The sequence below is a fragment of the Schistocerca americana genome, chromosome X, assembly GCF_021461395.2.
Source record: "Schistocerca americana isolate TAMUIC-IGC-003095 chromosome X, iqSchAmer2.1, whole genome shotgun sequence".
Lineage (NCBI taxonomy): Eukaryota > Metazoa > Arthropoda > Insecta > Orthoptera > Acrididae > Schistocerca > Schistocerca americana.
In genome coordinates, this window is record NC_060130.1 from 314,163,987 (window position 1) to 314,188,702 (window position 24,716).

At 40.7% G+C, this 24,716-nt stretch overlaps 1 protein-coding gene across 1 annotated transcript in view; it reads left to right on the forward strand.

The window, feature by feature from the left end:
- Positions 1–1,379: 1,379 nt before the first annotated feature.
- LOC124555989 (KICSTOR complex protein SZT2-like) overlaps positions 1,380–24,716 on the forward strand; it is a 332,080-nt gene continuing 308,743 nt past the window's right edge. Inside the window, exons 1-2 of the mRNA XM_047130034.1 lie at positions 1,380–1,415; positions 23,025–23,191. Coding sequence (XP_046985990.1) covers positions 1,380–1,415; positions 23,025–23,191 — 203 coding nt within the window. The remainder of the gene's footprint in view (positions 1,416–23,024; positions 23,192–24,716) is intronic.

Below are 24,716 nucleotides of genomic sequence, written 5' to 3' on the forward strand. Positions count from 1 at the left end.
TACATCGGCCTTAAGCCTCGCAGTCGGGGGAAACGAGCAAAGGAAATGGCACAGTAGTTACGACACTGGTTTCGCATTATGGCAGATGGCGGTTCGTAATTCTCGAATAGCCATTCAGACGTAACGCAGTTTACTGGACAGATGAACCCTTTCGTGGTTAAAACTCATTTTACACATATTTCAAAAATAAATTATCAGAAATACACAGTTGATTACCGAAAAATTAAACTAGTTTGGAATACACTAAATTGATACAACACAACTGATAAATCAGGTTCGCTTTAGCAAATTAAGAACTTATTTTCTAGCTTGTGTGCTGCACCACAGAATTACACAACAATACGATCATACATTACGTTCACTGTTCTGTCGTCGTATTGGTCTCATTTACTTTGTTATCTAGGATAAGGGATGTTTCAGTAAAGTAGTAGGCCCAAGTTTGTATCTACGAAGGGAACAGTTGTGAAGAGAAGCCGAAAAGAATTCTACTTACCACGTAATCTTCAACATACCGAGTACTGTACGTTTCGGCACTGATTTGATTGTAAGCTTTTTTAAAATACTCTTTTTTGTAGATAATATAAATTTTACTGATTTAAAATTGTTTTTGCTAAGGGAAAGTCATATTATACGTTCGATCCAATGAAAACAGAATTTGTGAAGAATTACATACAAGATGTATATATCGTGCTGGGTACATTGTATGTGTATTGCAAGAAAACGGAGAACTTACGGAGGAGTTAAACTGCGTTGTGTTACGATTTCTTGTCTGTGCGCACCTGTTTGTTTGATGAACGAGATTATCGGAAGGTCGAGAAACTGAGAAAGATAACGGCGCTGCAGGGTTGGCCAGTCTCCACGAGGCGACACTTTTGAAGGTTTTATTTGCCACGCTGCTTGAGATTGACAGTATGTTCGGTTTCGAAAGGACTAGTGTTCAAATCCTGGTCTGGCTATTCAGAATTCGGTTTTCCGTCGTGTCCCTAACTAGCGTAAACCAAATGCCTGGGTGTTTCCTTTCAGAACGACACGGCCGATGTTCTTTCACATGCTTCCACAAGCCAAGCTTTTGCACCATTTGTGATGACCTCGTCGTCAACGATGTGCTAAATCCTTATCTCCATTCCTGCTACTCACCATAAATGGTATTTAAAAATGCGAACACTTTTATGTAGAGCGATGTATAATGCTCTGCTTCATTCAGATTTCTTACATCGCGAACTACAATTACCATTTTGTAGCAATCATTCGCTCGTTACACACCTACCGTCATGACTGAAGTCGCTATATCGTGATGGAGAGGTAGCACTCGATCTGAGTTGGTAGATTCGAACTGCGGTGCGCACGGAAGACTTCATTGTTGGTTTTGCGCCGGCAGGATGGGAGAGCTGTTTTCATACAACTCCGAGTCTAAGGTTTGCCGAAAACCTTTTCGCTTTGATGCAAATCGGTGCTGCTGTGAGTTATGCTGATGTGAGACACGGTCACTGGTGACTCGTCCGTTAGATGAATTCTTAGCTGCCATGGCCTTTTCCCACAAGAAAGCGCTGGACGTTCAGCGCGTTCCATACCATTTTGTTTTTGTTCGCATTCCACTGACTGATTTGATGCGGCTCGCCATGATTTCCTATCCTGTGCCAAACTCTTCATCTCAGAGTAACCCTTCTAACAATACCACCACTTGCAAAGTATGTTAGAAATCAGGTTAATAATGTTGCTCACGCAGCATATGTTCGCTTTATCGAGCAACAACAAAGTTATTGACTGTGGATGGTATCGTCAGAATGGAAATAATGAAGTCACTGTAAAAAAGTCATTAATTTTGGCACGTATCTTGAATGGATTCTCACGTAGATTTCGTCGAAGTTGTTATGGCTCATCTTGTTGATTCTAGGGTGATCCACTTTTACTGCTAGAAGGTCCAGATCTGTATTTTAGCAATATTTGAAGACCTAACAAATGCGTTTTTCAGGAAATTCTTAATGACTAAACAATCCCAGATCAGAACAATGGTATGGTAGAAATAATTTTTGACTTGGTGTTCACGGTCCACATTTTTATTAAACTTCTTGTAAATTCACATATACTTCTTCTTAATCGTCACATCATCAAGAAAACAGTTTTGTATCAATCTTCATATATTTAATTTCCACTTTAACCAAACACAAGACTTGACTGTTCTTTTACAAAGCGAAATAACAACTTCTGCAAAGTGAAAGAAAGACTGCTCTGTGCGCATTCGCGCCAAAACGGTTACAAGTAAGTCAAAGATTATGACAGTCTCACAGAAATGAATACACACAAGAACCATATCACTGTAATATATCGATGCATCGGAGTACCTATACATTAATAAAACCAAATGTGAATATTGTCACAAAAATATGTCTGTTACTTCGCAGAAAAGTAGTACGATATTACTGGTGTCGAGAACTGGGGTTGGAGTGCCGTAATGGTCACGTAAATAAAGAACCATTACACCCTCTACTGCTCCCTCTAGACACACATTGTACTATCCTGCCTCTCCTGGTAGTTAGTGTTTTCCGCATAGACATTTCCGCGGAGAGCCTCGTTTTTATCTCGTCAGTCCACTTAATATTCTACATCCTTCTGTAACACCACATCTCAAACACATCAATCCTCCTCTTTTCTGTTTTTCTCATAGTCATGATTCACCTCCACAGAATGTTGTGCTCCAGATGTACTTTCTTAGAAATTCTTTCATAAAATACAGGCCTTGTTTAATACTTCTTTCGTCGGAGATTGTTCTTTTTGCCCGTGCTTGTTTTGTTTCTTATGTTCTTACTTCGTTCGTCATGCGGTGTTTTGATTCGAAGGTTGCAGACTTCCTTCGCTAAGTTCCGTACATTGTCCTCAGTTCTGTTGTAATTTTTTTCACTTATCATATTTTTGCTGCTCCTTAATACTGTCACCTTCCTTCTGTGCTCAGTTAAGTGTTGGTCCTATTGAAGAGGCCCTGTATTTATTCTTTACTTTCATAGAGGACAGCAATGTTACCAGTGGATCTTATCATTGCTATCCTTTCACCTTGCATTTTAATGTCTCTCTTGTGCCTTTTTTTATTTCCTCCATTGCTTCTTCGACGTAAATGTTGAGCAATAGAGGAGAAATACATACACCAGAAAAAGTTTTGCATCACCCTGGTTCCCAGAACTCCCGAAAATACACGTTATCTGTGGATATTGCATCACAGACACAGTCCCTTTGACTGTTCACAGATGTCACTAAACCCGCCCAAAGATGAAAACGACCATGCATGAGCAGCGCCTGTTAGACGGAGGCGGTCGGACAGTCGATCAGTTCCAGTCATTCCACCAGGAAGGAGGTACACGGCTCGTGTTGTCTGTAGTTCAACCATGCCTAGACGGTCAAAACCGCGGTTCGATCGCGTCCGCATTGTTACTTTGTGCCAGGAAGGGCTCTCAACAAGGGAAGTATCCAGGCGCCTCCGAGTGAACCAAAGCGATGTTGTTCGGACATGGAGGAGATACAGAGAGACAGGAACTGTCGATGACATGCCTCGCTCAGGCCTCCCAAGGGCTACTACTGCAGTGGATGGCCGCTACCTACAGACTATGGCTCGGAGGAACCCTGACAGCAACGTCACCATGTTGAATAATGCTTTTGGTGCAGCCACAGGACATCGTGTTGCCACTCAAACTGTGCGCAATAGGCTGCACGATGCGCAATTTCTCTTCCGACGTCCATGGCGAGGTCCATCTTTGCAACGACGAAACCATGCAGCGCGATACAGATGGACCCAACAACATGCCGAATGAACCGCTCAGCATTGGCATCATGTTCTCTTCGCCGATGAGTGTCGCATATGCCTTCAACCAGAAAATCGTCGGAGACGTGTTTGGAGGCAACTCGGTCAGGTTGAACGCTTTAGACACACTGTCCACCGAGTGCCCCAAGGTAGAGGTTCCCTGCTGTTTTGGGATGGCATTATGTGGGGCCGACGTAAGCCACTGGTGGTCATGGAAGGCGCCGTAACAGCTGTACGATACGTGAATGCCATCCTCCGACCGATAGTGCAACCCTATCGGCACGGCATTCGTCTTCATGGACGACAATTCGCGCCCCCATCGTGCACATCTTCTGAATGACTTCCTTCATGATAACGACATCGCTCGACTAGAGTGGCCAGCATGTTCTCCAGACATGAACCCTATCGAACATGCCTGAGATAGATTGAAAAGGGCTGTTTATGAACCACATGACACACCAACAACTGTGAGGGATCTACGTCGAATCACCGTTGAGGCGTGGGACAATCTGGACCAAAAGTGCCTTGATGAACTTCTGGATAGTATGCCACTACGAATACAGGCATGCATCAATGCAAGAGGACGTGCTACTGGGTATTAGATGTACCGGTGTGTACAACAATGTGGACCATCACCTCTGAAGGTCTCGCTGTATGGTGGTACAACATGCAATGTGTGGTTTTCGTGAACAATAAAAAGGGCAGAATTGATGTTTACGTTGGTCTCTATTCCAATTTTCTGTACATGTTCCTGAACTCTCGGAACCGAGGCCATGCAAAACTTTTTTTGATGTGTGTACTACTTCCTTAGCTTTCATCCTTCTTAATCCTAATACTTCTCTCCTGTTAATCTTAATTATTGCCTACATTATCAGGCGTTATATCAAAACTGCCTGTCCAGCGCCTTTACCTTTCCTGAAGTCAAACATCGTCAAGTAATAGATCCTCATTTTTATTTGCACTTCTGTATATTTTTCTGGTAAGAAGTTTGGTTACGTGATCTGTCGAACTGATCGTTAATTCTCGCATGTATTTGCCTTTTCTCTAGTCGTTTGTTTGTTATTCCCCCACCGACGATTTTAGAAATTCCTAATGAATGTCACCAATTCATTATGCCTTTTGTGACTGCAAGTCTTCCAAAGCTCTGTCGAACTCTAAGACTGGATCCCTTATGGTCTCCAAATTGTCACGCGTGTCTTCTACTGTCACATTCCGCAGCGCGTGCCGGCCGCTGTGGCCGAGCGGTTCTAGGCTCTTCAGTCCGGAACCACGCCGCTGCTACGGTCGCAGGTTCGACTCCTGCCTCGGGCAGGTTAGTTAGGTTTAAGCAGTTCTGAGTTCTAGGGGACTGATGACCTCAGATGTTAAGTCCCATAGTGCTCAGAGCCAGTAATGTCCCGGCGCCTGGGAGCGAGAATCTCGGAAAAGGCGAAGCTGGTCAGCTGTTCGCATGCGCCTCTTGTATCAATGGAAAATGGTGAAGGACAACTAAACAACGAGTAGATGAGAAGATTTTGTATGTCCACGCCTCGTCACATAACATGGTGGTCGGAGGCTTCTCCGCCCTGTTGAGCAGCATAGGTGGTGATCTATGGCAGAATTGACGACAGAGTAAAATATTGGTGCGGGCACAACTATATCAGAGCACACTGCTCAGTGCACATTGTTGAACAAGGGGCTCCGCAGCAGAAGGTTGATACGTGTTTCCATGCTGACCCAACAACATCGTCAATTCCGATTGAAGTGTGGACTGAGTAATCGAGATTGGACTGTAGATCAGTGAAAACGCGTTGGATTAATCACGCTTCTTGTTACACCAGCTCGATGCTCGTGTCTGGATATGCCGTCATCCAGGCGAATGGCTCCTTAAAAAATGCACCCTGCCATGGATGCACGCCAGTGGGGGCCGTACCATGGACTTTCATCTGGGATTTTGTGAGATGTTTGGTAGCAATTGAAGGCATTATGGCAGCTTGGACTACGTGAACATTATTTTGGACCACCTGTATACCTTCACGCTAGATCTCTTCCCCGACGACGTTGGCATCTTTCGAGACGATAGCTGCCAGTTTCACAATGCCAGAATCGTGTTACAGTGGTTGATGGAACGTGATACTAAACTCACGTTGATGACTTAGCCACCAAACTCTCCTAGTCGGAAAGCGATAGAACATACACTATGTGATCAAAAGTATCTCGACACCCCCATAAATTTGGTCGCCGACACATCAACGTCAGTTCACGATAATGATCCTCAAACTACTGTAGCACGGTTGTGGCTCCTAGACACGGACAATTATACTGCTGAAAAATGACATCACCATTGGGCAAGACATGAAGCAGGGATGCAGGTGGTTCGCGACTGTCAGCGTGTCTTCGATTATTATCACAGGTTCGATGCAAGCTCAGGAGAATGTCTGCCATAGCGTAATACTGCTCCCACCAGCTTGCATCCGTGGCTTGCTGCACGTTTCGAGCCGTCGTTCACCCAAAAATGTGATTCACCCGAAGAGCAGACACGTTTCCATTGATCGACGATCGAATCTCGATGGTCCCGTCCCCGCTGCATTCGTAATTGACGATTTGATCGGGTTAGTAGGTGAATACGTAGGGATGGTCTGCTGCGGAGCTCCATGTTCAACAATGTACGATGAACGGTGTGCACCGAAACACTTGTGCGTGCACCCGCATTTTGCTCTTTCGGCAGAGACGCCACAGATCACCATCTATCCTACTTTACAGAGCAGATAAGCCTCCGAACCCCACATTCTGTGAAGAGCCATGGCCGTCCACCCATTTAGCGCCTAGTGATAGTTTCACTGCCTTTCTGCCTCTTTGCGGCGTTGCTCACTACAGTATCACGTGAACATTCAACCAGTTTTGCCGTTTTCGAGATACTCTTTATACAGGCTCTGCGTAATAATATTAATCTGCCCTTTGTCAGAGTTGCTTATCTCAATGGATGTCCCCATTTCCAGCCCATATCTTCGCTTGGGTGATCCACCATCCGTGTCTGCTCCGCTTGCATACTTCTGTTACGGCGTCACGTGCCCACAACGCCGCTAGGCGGCATCCAAACTCGCGATGGGCAGTGGCCATAATGTTTTGCCTTATCAGTGTATGTTTTGTCATTGAAATAAAAGGTAGATCTCTAGGGTGTTCTACGCAAATTGCTATGCGTTGCATGGAAGAACCCACTAGCCCACGTTCTTCCCATCATAGCCAACATTGTTGGAAGAAAGACCTTCGTCCGCTTCTAAGAAAGTATTGTAATACCTCCAACCCAAAAGATCGCCATCGTTTTGATGTTACAACATTTCCATATGAAGTGAGCCCACTACTGCGTTTATATTGTCAACTAGTTTACATAAAATGCATGTACGCAGTTCCGAAATATTATTTTGCTCTCGAATCAAAACAAATTATTGATATCTTGTAACCAATTTTTCACAGCTTTTTCAGAACGTTTTCTCCAATTGCAGTATATCTGTTACACTCTCATACTAAACTGGGCATAACACTGGGCGTCCGTCCTATCTTTCTGTACACCCCTACTAATCCTTTCTGATAGGATTTCCACATACTCGAGCGACGTTTCGCGCAGATGTAACAAGCTTTCTGTGAGCAGCGTAGCCAATGGACAGAAACGTGTCACTCGCTTCCTTTTAAGAAACTGGTTAACATCCATGACCTCGGAGTATCGTAGCTGGCAATGAAAGTGAGTTAAGTCCCGCCTCGGGCGTGAGTGTGGGTTTTGAGCATTCCATTATTGTATGTTTGTGTGTCAACGCAGAGTACTTAAAATGAAAGAACAAACCTGACTATCAAAACTGATGTATCAATAAAACAAGTTGAATTGACAGAATGGCCAAAATGCAGTAAAAATGAAGCTGCTGTTGCGTCTGTTATTGAAATTGGTGAAGTATCTTGAAAAACGTAACTTATATTATTGATTTCTGTGGATAATGTGAACGAGATGAATGTGAAGATGCAGTTTAGATTTGTGCTCGATGAATGTGGAAAACTGCCCGGCGTATGCGAACCTGCAAACTGAAACCGAATCAAGCCGTGCCTTGCAATCTCAGGAGCGGCGCCCTTGACTCATACGGCTAACTCATCGTCCGCATGGCATTGGACTGTGTTTTGAAGAATACAATTGAAACGTCTAAATAGGGCGTTCAACATCAAGAATGACATCTCTGTAGCTTATGTTCATGATTTCTACGATTTGCTTTTGGAGACCGTTGTAATGTGATCTTTCCACCTTCCTAAAGCGCTTTGTCAGATTGCTGCTACGAGCCAGAACACTGTCAATGGTATACTTAGATCGCTGACTCAGAGCAGGGAACTGTACTCACATCCGGAAAGACGGAGATGGCTTCCTGTCCGACTACCATGACTCATTCCCTCGTTCCTGATATTATTTCCGTTTTCCGGATGCGAAAACGATTGGCGTTTGCCTACACTAAATTTGGCAATTATTATTTCAGTAGCAGGGTGACCCTCCTGCCAGCAAACTGACACTTATTCTTAGATAGGAAGGAAAAAAGATCAGAGCTGGAGCACACTCTCGGGTTATGGGAGAAAGGGGAAGGGAAAATAGGGATAGAAATCGATCGTTTTTATTCCAGAGGAACGAGCCAGGCATTTTCATTGAGTAAACAGTAAATCGGGCGATGTGGTTGGCTGGGAAACTATGAGGGCTAGGCTCAGCTGCCGAAATGAAGAGGTTTTTCTTCCTTTGCGCACAGTAGCACATTTCCTTTGCAAAACACGAGAGTGGTGGCTGTAATTTTGTATGTGGAAGGAAGGGAAGAGGTATGATGATGATAGAAGGTGGTAGTGCCAGCAAATAGTCTATTCCAAAGATCACCAAGACGCCGAGCTGAATGACCATATTCGACGGACGGATAACCATCAACAGTGTCACATCCCCACTCCGTGAAACACTACAGGAAGGTTTGGAATTTAATCGAGGACATTGGGGGGGGATCTGATCGTCAGGGACATTACGCCACTACCTCTCCACTCCTTACCGGCCAAACAATGGCGGTAAATACTTTTTTCCATTACCAGGAATCGAACCTACGTAGGTCAGAGTTGAGCACCATAGCACAGACGTTCGTTAGCGACTTTGACCACGGTGAGGGATTTTCCTTGTGTGATTTAGTGAAACTACGGAAAATATAAATCCGAATGGTGGGACAGAGATTTTAATTTGGTTCCTCTGGAATACAAATAAAGTCTCTCACACTGTGCCACCTTGTTGCTCGCTCTTGGCTCGGAAGGGACGCCTTGTACGTAATCTGTAAATTTTGTTGTACTACTGAGTTGTTGACAAGGAAGCAGCCTAACCGTTCTTCTATACCCATTTCTTGTCAAATTTGTGATATGCGTGGTTTAAAATGTTGTATCCACTCATCTACAACTGCTATTATTGTATTTATTCGTCGCTATTCTACGACAACGTCTGACGATCTAGTACCTTGCGTTAGACACTGCCGCGCGTCCGAGTTTATTTAACTATGGAATCCCTTGTCTATCGATAGCTACGTTTCTAGGCGACACAAATCGAGGGCATAAATCTACGGGTATATTCTTGCTCATACGAGTAACTGTTCGTGTTTGCAACAGCCACCAAATGCATTGAGTATTTTTACACACAATGGAAGTCATCTGGTAAATAATTCAGATTTTTACGTAAATGACAATACATACGATTAAATAATACAAAACAGATGCTCTGCATGAATTATGATTGTAATATAATAGTCTGTTAAAAGTGTAAATGGTTCCAATGGCTCTGAGCACTATGGGACTTAACATCTGAGGTCATCAGTCCCCTAGAACGTAGAACTACTTAAACCTAACTAACCTAAGGACATCACACACATCCATGCCCGAGGCAGGATTCGAACTTGCGACCGTAGCGCTCTCGCGGTTCCAAACTGTAGCGCTTAGAACCGCTCGGCCACTACGGCCGGCTTAAGTCATAGTTGTTTAGGTTTCTGTTAACAAAAACAGGGCAAATGCATACATTCAGGGTAGGTTCTGCAATCATTTCAGTCGTTTGAAATAATCTCTGCATGTTTCATGTGGAACTGAACAAGGTTCTGCATCGAATTACTTTGTTCACTGTCTGTAAACTTTTTTTTCTAGCAACAGCTTTAATGTACCTGGTAACCATAGTATTTCCGCGCAGCTGTTCGTTTCTTCTTCCTTGTCTACTTCTGCGCTCATTCCACTGTAGATGCTACTTTCCTGGTCCTGCCGTGACACAGGTAATTTTTTTTCCCCCCGAGTATCATGTTCAGCTCTTCTTACCTGAGCCGGCCCTGGTGGCCGAGCGGCTCTAGGCGCTTCAGTCTGGAACCGCGCGACCGCTACCGTCACAGGTTCGAATCCTGCCTCGGGCATGGATTTGGGTGATGTCCTTAGGTTAGTTAGGTTTAAGTAGTTCTAAGTTCTAGGGGACTGATGACCTCAGGTGTTAAGTCCCATAGTGCTCACAGCCATTTGAACCATCTTACCTGAACCTACTTTGCTGTTGTCGCTGTAGTATCTGGTTCAATTAACTCTGCATTCACACACTCTACAGCTTCGATTTTTATACTAAACTACTGCACAATTACTAACCGAATAAAAACCAACAGTTCTGCTTCCCACCTCAGTAACTTCGTATTCGGTGTCCTTTTCCTTTGGTTTCCCGGAATGCTATTATTTCCGTTCGCTTTATATCATGTAGACAGATTTGTGACGTTATATCGTCTTTTGTTATAATCTACAAACAGCCCTAAGTGCTGGTTTCTGTTCCATTTTCCCAGGAAAACATGCCCATGCACTTTAATTAATATCCTGCTCACTAAGAATACGGAAATTAACTCACACAAATGAGTGTAATTTCACTTTATCTCAGCGGTTGTGATGCATTAAAAAACTATGCATTCACTTTTGCATGCCACACGGGCGAATTCTTCTGTTAACAATTGAGCACAATTTTGTAAGAGTTTATCATGTTCAGTTGTCTAAATGTCCACTAACTTTATCATCTATAGACGGCATTAATTTACCCGGCATCACTCGGATAGCCAGCCAGCAGTTAGTATCCGTTTCTCCTTTCTGTGGGAATACTACGTAACTTATTGATGCTGAAGGTTCAATAATGTAAGATCCTCCAGTTTTTTGCAGTTGTATTGTAATTCCAATCGTTTAGTGTTATGTTCGCTCAAATATTTCTGCAATAATTGCGACATTCATTTTCATTTGCCAGCTCACCACAGATAATTATTAATTTCTACATTCATCGAATACTCCATCCTCTGAGAATTCAGTGTTCCACATTTATGTATTTCATCGAGGCTCTTCTATTGTACTGCAGTTACCATAATACAGGAATAAAAAAGGAGCAGATGCATTAAAATATCATATCGAAATACATTACGGTACTTTATTTAGCTGTAGGATAGCATTGTATCATAACGGAATGATCAGGGCCGTTAAGTTACAACTGTAGCTGATAGCTTTCTTTTGCCGTATAAACTCTAATTTTGAGCCTACTTAATTACGCCATAATACCAGTAGTGTTTTGTAACTCGTGTGGGAGAAGAAGAATGCGAAATTTGCGTGTAACACTTACAGCTTCTCAACATGTGCTACAGATATATAATTTTCATGTCGGTATCCCAGTTGAGGTTTTTGGGGTTTGCTAATTTGTAATACTGGTAGTCTGACAGTATTTTTTACCACGACTGGAAGCATTCGCAACTCTCGGTTAATAATTTGTATAAAAAATTAACAGCAAAGGTTTCTGTTCTTATTGTGGTGGCTGCAGGATAGATTTAGCAGTTTTCTACCTGCACATCATGCAATGTACCTTCATGAGCCGCGCACGTATTCGATAACAGTTTTCCTGGATTTCCAAGTCAGGTGATCGCTGATCTTTGACGTGTCGCAATCGAGGCTTGCGCCGAATCCGCCCCGCCTCTCGCTCCCACGGCGCCTTATCGTATCAACCTGCTAATACGAGTATAGGTTTCGCCATTAGCCACCGACGTCGAGTTGACGATACGGGCCAAGATTGGGCCAATCGCGCCGATCGCAGGGCCTCGCGATAAACGTGCGACTGATTATAAAAGCTAGCGCGATCGGCGGCCAGTGGTCAGTCTGTTGTAGCCCTAGAAGATGCGAGCTCGGCAGGGAACGGTCTCCGGACGGCCGTAAGTTGGAAGTGGGGATCTCGGCACGTGTATCTCGATTCCGCTGCCAGATCTAACTCTTCCAGCTCATGGCCGAACCGATATTGCGACTTGAGGTCTTCGCGCCAGCTATCGATTGGCGTGCTATCTCAGCGCGCCCGTCAAAATTTATCAAGGCCACGTGATTGGTGAAACTCTTCGCATTCAAATGGATTTACATTTTCTTATTTATTTTATCATTAATGTTCGCACATTTTCTAAATAATTTAATAGAGTGCATATTGTTCAGTTCAGTGAGTGGAATACAGTTTATCGTTGATAATTTATCTGCCAGGTCATCGATATACTGTATTGCTTTCAGATATTAGTTCACAATGGTACATAGGGCTCTTGCGTTTTATTGTAAGTGGTATTTGGGCTAAGTGGAGAAGTGGTCTCTTCACTTTGTTTACAAGTGAGATTCAACTCCTCCAACTTATTTCTGCCACTTCTGTCGTCGACGACGAAAGAGCTCCGTAATTTGGATCACACGGACTTTAGTGTTAGTGCTGTGTATGTGAAAGATGCGTGTGTGACCGCACTGTCGGGATATTAGATAAATCATTTGTGTTACTATTTACCGTTTGCTTCTTTCAGTCCCATTTCTTTTTATTTTAGATTGCATAACAACTATTAAGCAACTTACTGTTGTGAAAATTATTATGTTAACGAATCCAGAATTGTTGTATTGCTCCAAGGTGTTCATATCCATTAGGCAGTATGAACTATTTTTCGCGCGCGGATGTGTGTGTGTGTGTGTGTGTGTGTGTGTGTGTGTGTGTGTTCTAAAACTGTAAAACTGATATTTGTTCTTTGCATATTTATAATTATATAATAACTTTGAATAAAATTTTATTATAAATGAAATCTGTGGTTTTCTATTTTACAGGAAACCTTCAGCTGAAATTCTCCAAATTGGGGTTGTCTGAATGTTTCTTGTGAATTTGTATTTGCACTTTTTTTTATGGTACGCTCAGCTTCCTTATTGCAACAACCACGAAAGTTCAGCACAGTTTCTCAAAGTATTCCATTGTGTTTTCTGAATCTTATTCAGTGGATATTTTTGTTTTACACACAGCAACAATGTTCAGCGTGTTGATTAACAAAAAAATTTGGACTGTAGGACAACTCAGTAGTAAAACAAACTCATTAAGTAAAGAATCTGCGAGTTCATATTGATGCAATGTGATGATGTCTCGACAAAGATGCAGCAAACGAGATGCAGGACATTGTAGTATTTATTCCTATCTGTTATCACAAGCTGTTTTTACTTTATTTGATTACCAGTTCTGACCTATATTGATCGTCTTCAGATTAGACTAAAAGACACATACAGAATATGCAAATAACCGTAAGTGACAGGAATGCACCATGAATAGAAATTTTGTGCCTTTCAAGCTGATTTGAAGATGATCCTTGGCAATCAAAACTGGATATAAAATAATAATAATAAAAAAAATCCTCATACATTGAAAAACTGGTATCAGTACTTTTATTGTAAGTTCATTTATGGAAACAACACACACAGAAGAGACTTTGTTGGATTCTCTTCATTTCAAACAGGAAGTGGAGTATTAGCAGAATTTTTTGAATGTTTGAAAGGCAATCTGAGTGCCAAAATACTGTCTTAATTCAAACTGTTCATTTAGGCTACCTGTCTTGGTGTATAATATGCATAAATAACATAATAATGTCTGCAGTTTCTGGTAAATGGGTACTTAAATTGAAATGTGCTATCATATACAAAGGGAAAGAATAGTTTTGTGATTGTTAGGTGTCAACTGACATAAAATAATTGAGGTATGTTTCTGTGGCATGGTCTTTATAATGTGATACAGCAGTCTTTGGCAATGGAGTAAATCCACTGTGATCACACAAAAATTCAGCCAACACCAGTAAATAATTTCATAAGGACTTAGTTTCTTTTACAATGTTTGAACTGACACTGACAATTCTTTACATACATAAAGAAATAACACAAAGTACATAGTTTTCAGCATCATTCCTTTATCAGTCAAAATATGTTATAAACTTCACTAAATGTGACACAGTTATTAGTCAGGGCATATTAAGAACATATATTTATATTAATCTTTCTCAAGTCAGAGTCCTTAAGGAAAGTGCTTTTTTAATATACAATTGTTGATTAACGAAACACTAGTAGCAATAATGATGGGTTGGGTATTTAACAGAACACTAACGTATCCTCAGCTGTAGGTAAACATTTAGCAGGCATCAGTTCATTAGTAGAATTCTTGGCATCAAAAGTGTGACTACCAGAGTTCAGTATCTGAGTGATGTACCAGAAACAAGGTATATTTTGTTATGAGTCTACCAAGAAGATCAATATCATTGCTCACATACTTGTTAAATTTATGTGAGGGAGTCCCAGGAATTAATAACCTACTTAGAGGAAACAGTGTCAGGTTCTGGTTTCCGGGAAGAAATCTAGTAAGTCCTGCAGAACTTTCCAGTCACTCTTGCATGTACGGACCATAAATATTCACTTAGAATAGTAACAGCTTACATGCAGACTCGTGCTTCATCTATGAGAGGGACAGAGAGAAATATTACTAAATAACAAACAAAAACTATCTACAACACATCTTACAGTGATTTGCAGAAATTGTAATTTGTACTGCGATCATCAAAAAGTTACCGGATGAAGTTTCTCTACCTGTCATAAGATAGCATTCCCTTCTGTACACCAGTATGTAAATGATTATCTGTGCTGCAATTGTAATAGTATTTTGTGTTCTAGGATTGATCTTTATTGTAATAACTGATGAAATATTAAATTTCTAAATACTTGGAGTTCCTTTTCCTCTCATGATTAGAATTTAGATTTGTCATTCATGTGGTTTCAGAATCATTCCATCATGCACTGGTTAAGTGGAACAGGGTGTGTATGCTTATTTCAGATGGTGTGTTCAAAGTAATTTTACCAAACAACTAAACTGTTTCCAGTTCTGCCATATCTTTCTTGTAACTAAGCATCAAACCCATCAAAACTCTCGTGCATTCACAATAAAGATGAACATTTTCTTTTCTTTATGTATACAGTTTGATAAAATACAAGTTAATTCTTACACAGTGAATCACAGTAAGTGTTTAAAATGTGACACTATTTATACATGGCATTCAGTTAATTATTAACAGCTGTTTGGCTACTTCATGTTTCATTAGCAAGATGACAACTTTTGACTGATTATGGGGTAACTATGGCAGGGTGGAGATCACCTGGTGACAGTAATGTTGGTGTTAATACAAAATGTGATTGTGACTGATGAATAAAAGTGATTCTTAAACACTACATTCTCCCTTCCAATCTGGCACAGCATATTGTATCTTCTAGACTTTAGAAGTTACTTGAATTTTCTTATCAAGTTTGGAGATGCTAGTTGGTGGTAGTACGAAAATTTATTCTCCAGGCTTGTGTTGCATACATTTACATTAGTGGCAATATTATTAAAACACTTTGCTAATTTTGTATATAATAAGGAGGTAAATGTTAATTGACACTGGATGATAGTTTCTGCTAACTAGTTTTGTGCCATATACTGCTGCTTTACCTATTTAATGGGAGATGAACTACATTCATATTATGAAGAAACAACCAAATTGTTTGGAAATACAGAGTTTGTTCTGTTTCATTATCAAACTGATACTGTTTACCGTCAGTCTCAGCTTGATGTGGAATCTATTAATTTCCCTTTGTTACATTTTGCAAGTCATTTCATATGAAATTTAATTAAAGGGGTTTTCCTTGTGTGACTATGTGGATTGAAAAGTGTTTCTAGGGACAGCTGTATACACAATAATCCTTTTCTGTGTGTGCAACCTTCATTTTGAGACAGATAAAAAAATTGGATTATCACTTTCACCGACAATTTTGTGAAATTCTCTAAAAACTGCAAACAGATTTGCAAATGTGCCATTTTTTGGTTGTTGCTCCAACTAATGCAGCTGATTCAAGTCCAATTAGACTCTTTGTTGGACCTTCATAATGAATATACCTAAATATTTAACAAAAAGTAGTCAGGATAATGGGAACTTTGCTTAGGTATCACCACAACTGATCCTGCCACTAAAAGTATGCCTTACACCAATAGTAATAACGTACGAGTCTAGCAGCTAAATTTCAGTGAAATACTTCAGTACATCCTTTACTTCACTCATCCCATATTAGTAACAGAACATAAAACATGTGTATGTAGGAATGACTCTATGTATCAGAAAAGTATTTTATTTTTTGTACATATCTGTTTAACAGGTTTGATTTTGGAGAGGGTCTACCTTGAGCAAAACACAATATTTTTAATTTTCTTTTTATTCCCCAGACATGTTTCACTGAAGTTTCAGCATCATCAGTATGTGTTTTGTTATCATCTATAAAACAGCAAAGATGTTTTTTACTACTGGTACACATACAAACTTAACTTTGTAAAGACAGTATTTACATACCTGAATAACAGACAAAATTTTGTACATATACCTTTTTACCACACACTGTGGGTTTCCTGGATTTTGTGTAATTTAATGCAGTTGTTTTGTTTCACAGTTCATGATCTGCAACTGTATAGAATGAACTATGAAACAAAACAACTGCATTAAGATATATAAAATCCAGAAATTAACAGCATGTGATAATGAGGTATATATACAAAACTTTATGTTTTTCATATATGTAAATACTATCTTTAAAAACTCAAATTTATATGTGCACCAGTAATAAAAAGCATTTTTCGTGATGATGTAGAAACTTCAGTGAAAAATTTTTTTATTTGTGTACATCTGGGGAATAAAAAGTAAAATTAAAAAAATATTTTACTCAAGGGGGATCCTCTCCAAAAACAATTCTGACAGAAATGCTTCAACATCAAGATGATTATATCTATTTAAATGGAGAAGGTTGTATAATTTAGTGCAAGGATTAAATTGTTCTAAGCTAATAAAAACCTCTGCTGCCATTGTCATTTTTTGGTGTAACTGCTGTTCAAAAAGCTCCTCTACATTTATAATTATTAGCTGGTGCTATGTACACACAGTAACATTTTTATTCCTTGAAAATTTGAGACTGAAGAAAGTTATTTACTACAGCAAAAATACATGTTTGTCTCAATTTCAGGTTGCATTTGGTGAGCACTAAGGTAAGAACACAAATACTCACTGCAGGTTGAGAAAAAGTCAGCTGAGTGAATCAGGCTGAAGTATAATGGGGAGACCTTACACAAAGATAAAGTGTCATCAGAACCCCCACAAGTGTTGCAATAGGAAATTGGTCAGTCTCGCAATGTGCGTATCATTAGGTTCACAGACTCTGTGGTAGACCATGCTGAGCAATATTGTGGTACAGTTCATGGATGGATAGCAGACATAGTCTGTTCTGTCCATTTCAGTAGTTGTTCTGCATATGGGTTACACTGTATTGATAAGCAATTAGAGTTTTGCCAGTCGTAACAGCCTTGTGTTGGAGTATGAAAATTCACAGGCAGTTATTTATTGTTTTAACCTGGGTGGTCATTTTTTGTCTGTATATTATTTGGACAAAATGACTCTCCCTCAAATGTTATAAAACTCTCTCTCAGTTGACAATGTATCATGCTTGTACGTGAAGTTTTACCAAAATTATTTGATAGTCTGTTGCTGGCAGTGAGCCAGAAACTTATTTCAAAAGACAGTATCTCTGGTTGTGTGACATTAGTAACAGAATCTGAACTGTATGATTGGTGAAGATAAGTACAGGGTTATTACAAATGATTGAAGCGATTTCACAGCTCTACAATAACTTTATTATTTGAGATATTTTCAGAATGCTTTGCACACACATACAAAAACTCAAAAGGTTTTTTTAGGCATTCACAAATGTTCGATATGTGCCCCTTTAGTGATTCGGCAGACATCAAGCCGATAATCAAGTTCCTCCCACACTCGGCGCAGCATGTCCCCATCAATGAGTTCGAAAGCATCGTTGATTCGAGCTCGCGGTTCTGGCACGTTTCTTGGTAGAGGAGGTTTAAAAACTGAATCTTTCACATAACCCCACAGAAAGAAATCGCATGGGGTTAAGTCGGGAGAGCGTGGAGGCCATGACATGAATTGTTGATCATGATCTCCACCACGACCGATCCATCGGTTTTCTAATCTCCTGTTTAAGAAATGCTTCTGCTTTAGCCTTTTCCGTAAGATTTTCCAAACCGTCAGCTGTGGTACGTTTAGCTCCGTGCTTGCTTTATTCGTCGACTTCCGCGGGCTACGCGTGAAACTTGCCCGCATGCGTTCAACCGTTTCTTCGCTCACTGCAGGCCGACCTGTTGATTTCCCCTTACAGAGGCATCCAGAAGCTTTAAACTGCGCATACCATTGCCAAATGGAGCTAGCAGTTGGTGGATCTTTGTTGAACTTCGTCCTGAAGTGTCGTTGCACTGTTATGATTGACTGATGTGAGTGCATTTCAAGCACGACATACGCTTTCTCAGCTCCTGTTGCCATTTTGTCTCACTGCGCTCTCGAGCGCTCTGGCGGCAGAAACCTGAAGTGCGGCTTCAGCCGAACAAAACTTTATGAGTTTTTCTACGTATCTGTAGTGTGTCGTGACCATATGTCAATGAATGGAGCTACAGTGAATTTATGAAATCGCTTCAATCATTTGTAATAGCCCTGTATTTAATTTGACCGCTTTAATTCCAATCTCACTGCTTTACATTTCTCCTTATGGCACTGATTATATGTCACAATATTATGAAGCCCCTATACCTGCTGAAAATAAGATGGTCAGTAATGTTGCTACACTTCAAATGAATATCTCAGGCATATTTAAATGTTTGACTTATGTGCATAAACTGAAAAGTAAATTTGCCTTTAAATTTTTTTTTTTTTTTTTTTTTTTTTTTTGTTGAGAAAGTTGGGTATGTTGTGGATGTTTTCTGGAGTTGGTGCCACCAATGCTGATTGTAACTGATTTTGAACCTTCTAAAAATGTCAGGAAGTTCACTGAATTATTGAATTATCATCTTCAGTTTTTTTCAGGTCTGTGATCGAAATATGATGGACAGTCATAAAATTTTAACTATCACCTTGAAAAGTTAGATTAATGCAATTAATTTTTTGTTTGTTTGCAGATACATGTTTACAGATCTGGTGCACATTGTACCATAGTACCCTGTTAGAGGAGCCAAAATGAAATGACACAGCCTGTAGATAAAGTGGAGTGTCATGTGGTAATTCATTTTTAGCAGCAGTGGACACTTAACAGCTGTCAGACCAGTCCATCTGGATTCATCACATTTCCACTGCTGCTGAGCTCATATTATAGCACAATACTCCATTTTATCAATGGGCTGTACTATTTAGTTTCAGCTCGTCTAGCAGCATACTACAGTACTGTGACATAGGGATTTCTGTGTACACTAGGACTGCAGACATGTACCTGCAAACAAACACTGAATTAGTTACAATATAATGTAAATAAGCAGATAAAAAACTAATCGTCAATTGGCAGCAGGAGAACACACACAGAAAAAGGTTTAACTTTTAGAAGCTTCCGGAGCCAGTGCCTCCTCCTCCTAGCAGAAGAGTTGAAGGGAAAGGAAGAGTGGTGAAGGAAAAGGACTGGAGAGGTTTAGGGAAGAGGGTACAGTTCAGAAAAAGCACCCAGAACCCCAGGTCAGGGGAGACTTGCTGGATGAGATGAGAAGGAGAAACTGATTGTTGGGAACCGCACTGGACGAGATTTGAAAACCTGAGAACTTAAGATGGAATACAGGGTAAGATCAAAGCAGAGATTGGTACTAAAACATTGTGCTTGAGTTAATAAGAGTGAAAAACTAAGTGTGTTGCACGTAACAGAGGTGCGAGGAGGGACAGCGAAAAATTAACAGATCAAAAAGCGAAAGATGTAGAAAACTAAAACAGAATGAAGAAAGCAATTGTTAATGTGAAGAAATGCTGAGACAGAAGGAATTAACAGAAATTAAGGCCAGTTGGGCATGGGTGGTAATCATGCGAATGTAAAAGGCTGAAAAGTATTTACATAACAGCAAGTGTATGACGTGTTGTTACACAGGTGGCTCTTCCTTTGATAGTATATATTTTGCCAGTTACAGGGCTGGAATAGGTGGTAATAGAAGGGTGGATAGGGCAGTTCTTGCAGTGGGGATGGTCACAGGGGCAGGAGTCCTAGGGGAGCGAGATGGGTGCAGAAGAACATAGGGTCTGACAAGGATATTGTGAAGATTGGGAGGGCGATGAAAAGCTGTTCTAGGTGTGGTGGGCAACACCTCAGACAGAATGGATCTCATTTCAGGGCATGATTTTAGGAAGTCATGGCCTTGTCAAAGTAGCTTATTAATACATTCAAGACCAGGATAATACTGAGTGACAAGTGGTGTGCTCCAAAGTTGTTTTTATAGGGATCAGCAGCACCTGGACTGGATGTGATTGTCTGGGAAATCTGCTTTTGAACTAGGCTGTTGAGATAATTACGCCCAGTGAAGGGTGAGGTGAGAGTGGTGGTGTATTGCTGTAAAGAGTCTGCATCCAAATAAATACATTTGCCTTGAATGCCAAGGCTGTGTGGGAGGGATGGCAACTGTCAAAATGTAAGTACTGTTTGTTGTTTGCTAGTACACTTCATGTGGATGGAAGTGTGTAGCTGGCATTTGGTGAGGATGAGATCAATATCTAAGAAAGTGGCATTGGATTTGGAACAGGACCATGTAAAATTTAATTGGGAGAAGGTGTTTAGAGATTACAGGAATTTTAACATGTGAACCTCACCATGAGTCCATATGACAAAGATGTCATCAATGTATCTAGATCAAACCAGAGGCTGAAGGCTCATGGAACCCCGAGAAGCCCCCTCCCAGTGACCCATGAAAAGGTTGGTGTCGGAAGAAGCCATTCTGGTTCCCATGGCCGCACTCCTGATCTATTTCTATGTGTGCCCCTCAAAGGTGAAGTAATTGTTGGTAAGTATAAAATTGATTAAGGTGAGCAAGAAGGATGTTATAGGTTTGGAATCAGGTGCCGAACATTTTGTCAGTCAACACCCACCTAATTCTAAATCTGTGACCTTTCACTTGCACACCTTAATCAGTTTTATACTTACCAACAATTACTTCACCTTTGAGGGGCACACATAGAAACAGATCAGGAGTGCGGCGATGGGAACCAGGATGGCTCCTTCCTATGCCAACCTTTTCATGGATCACTTGGAGGGGGCTTCCCTGATATCCATGAGCCTTCAGCCCCTGATTTGGTTTAGATACATTGATGAGATCTTTGTCATATGGACTCATGGTGAGGCTCATCTGTTAAAATTCCTGTAATCTCTAAACACCTTCTCCCAATTAAATTTCGCATGGTCCTATTCCAATCCAATGCCACTTTCCTTGATGTTGATCTCATCCTCATCAAAGGCCAGCTACACACTTCCATCCACATGAAGCATACTAGCAAACGACAAACAGTATTTACATTTTGACAGTTGCCATCCCTCCCAAGCAGCCTTGGCATTTGAGGCAAATGTATTGGTTTGGAGGCAGACTCTTTATGGCAATACACCACCACTCTCACATCAATCTTCACTGGATGTAATTATCTCAACAGCCTAGTTCAAAAGCAGATTTCCCGGGCCATCACATCCAATCCAGGTATTGCTGATCCCTCCAAAAACTAACTTTGGAGCACACCACTTGTCACTCAGTATTATTGTGGTCTTGAATGTATTAATCAGCTACTTTGACGAGGCCATGACTTTGTAAAATTATGCCCTGAAATGAGATCCATTCTGTCTGAGGTGTTGCCCACCACACTTAGAACAGCCTTTCGTCGCCCTCCCAATCTTCGCAATATCCTTGTCAGCTCCTATGCTCCTTCTGCATCAATCTCCCTCCCCTAGGTCTCCTACCCCTGTGACTATCCTCACTGCAAGAATTGCCCTATGCACCCTCCTACCACTACCTATTCCAACCCTGTAACTGGCAAAACATATACTATCAAGGGGCGAGCCACCTGTGTAACAACACATGTCATATACTAGCTGTTACGTAAACACTGTTCAACCTTTTACATTGGCATGACTACCACCCAATTATCATCAGGATTAATGGGCATACACAGAGGGTGTACACCAGCAGTACAGTGTTGCAGAGCATGTTCTACAACATGATAGTCATGACCTTGGTGCCTGTTTCACCACACATTTGATCTGGATTCTTCCCCCCATACACCAGTTTCTCAGAACTCCCCTAGTGGGAACTAGCGCTATAACATGTCCTTGGTTCTCACCACCCACCAAGCCTTAATTTATGTATTCCTTCTGTCTCAGCATTTCCTCACAGTAACTACTCCTTTCTTCACCCTGTTTTAGTTTTCTACATCTTTCATTTTCTGATCTGTCAATTTTTTGCCGTCCCCCCTCACACCTCTGTTACATGCAATGCACTTAGCTTTTCACTCTTATTAACTCATGCACAATGTTTTAGTAGTAATCTCTGCCTTGTATATTATCCTGTATTCCTCCTTATGTTCTCAGGTTTTCAAATCTCATCCAGTGCATTCCCCAACAATTAGCTTTTCCTTCTCGTCCCGTACAGTAAGTCTCCCCTGACCCAAGGTTCTGGGTGATTTTTCTGAACTGTACCCCTTTCCCTAAACCTCTCCAGTCCTTTTCCTTCATGACTCTTCCCTTCCCTTCAACTCTTGTGCAAGAAGAAAGAGCCACTGGCTGCATAAGATTGTAAAAATTAAACCTTTTTCTCTGTGTGTTCTCATGATGCTGCTGGGTAAGTATATTTTTTATCTATTATTTACATTATATTGTTGATAATGAATTAGTTATGTAATTTAATGTTTCTGAAATGATAATTAACTCAATACAACTCTCCCATGTACGTCTTAAATGACTCTTAAAGACTGACATATGATGAAGTTAATCATTAGTTAAAGTCAGCTAAAAATTAGTAACCATATGAGTCATTTGGCTCTTTCTTTTCCAGATATGCAGTGTTGATTATGAGTGTATCTCTTGCCTGCTTACATTTGAACACCTAAGTCTGATGTGCAAAGGTGATCAAGTGTCATCCCCTATTAGATCATTAGCTGATGGCCAGACTGTTAATAATCCTTACCAAAGGGTAATTGACTACTTGAAGAACTGTGACAGGCAAGTATAAGTATTTTACCATAGAATAATTGACTTTTTGAGAATAAAGGTGTATGCATAAACCTATGAATTCACAATTATGTACATTTTAGATGAGTTCTTGGTAATTTCTTAGGTTATATATATTCAGATAAGGTTTGTTTGCCTATTGAGTAGGGTTGGGGGGTGGTATGGGGGAGATAATAGAGAAAATAGCATGGGACAGTTGTTTGGGGCTGGTAGACAGAGAGAGAGAAGGGGGGGGGGGGGTCGTTTAAAGGAGAATGACCACCTAAAACTAATAAGACTGAAATTTACTCCAAGAATCTTGAGGAAATGCAGGTATACCCATGCTCCTTCAGCGAATTCCTTCCCCTCCCCCTCCCCCTTCCTTGTCTCACCCCCTCTTCAGTCACAACAGACTGAAAGTTGAAATAAAACCTTATTCATAAGGTGGTCCCATATAACAGGGAAGTATAAAGGTTACTTTACACTTTTACATTAGGTCATGAAAATAGTTTCGTATATGGCTGTAGACATAGTGACACCAGTGTACACTTCAGTTCCATCATTTTGTATGTGCCAGCTTCACTCATAGTGATGGATTTAATGCTTGTATGCATGAAGCTGCTGTATAAGAACATATGTAAGAAATGTGTTTGGATTTGTGACGGAATTAAAAAAAGACATCATCTCGATTTCTCAGCAACCTTACTGAAACAGTTATTGTGGAAAACCTGAGAGATTATTTTCGCCATCTGAGAATGTTACCAGATCTTAGTAGATTTAATGAGGTTATAAAGAAGAAAGAAACTACAGAATGTGAAGCACTGCCACCCAAACTGAAATGGCAGATCTCACTGCATTTTTTTGACAAGTGGGGATTCATATTTGTCTGTACATATTGTGTGTTCCAAAATCAACAATGATGCCATGACTGCAATGTGTGAATGCGATACACTGCTGTGTTGTCAAAGAAGTGAATATTGGATACAGAACTCAGTTTAACAAATTTGTGGAGCTCTACTTCCTGTACATAATCTTAACAAGCAATCCACCAACTTCAACCACAGGATTTTGTCATGTACATGTTGTCTGCTCCACAGCCAGATATTTTACTTGCTTGTATTTTTTTGTAATTCATTTGTGTGTTTCTAATTGAATGAATTTTGGTTTTCAACTTGTACATTGTTAATCAATCAATGTTCAGGTCACGTAGGATGGCCTCAAGTGCAGCAACATGTCACTGCATGTTTTTGTAGGTAACTTCATTCAAAGTACTGTATAGGCTGCAAATTAACCCTATTACCTGTGAGAGACATCCAACATCTATGAATAAGCAAGCCACCTCCCTTGTTAACTCATGGGATTGTGGGCCAAAGACAGGCCTTGGAACCTAGCCATCTCCACATTCTTATGTGGCAATCAGCAGGTATCAGGAAAATCCTGTACTGGTCAGCAAAGAAAACCTAGTACCAGTGATACAAGTTCTACTCAGAGTGTCCTCTTGCTCACCTTCTTCACACATCACAGTGCTAGGTTTTTT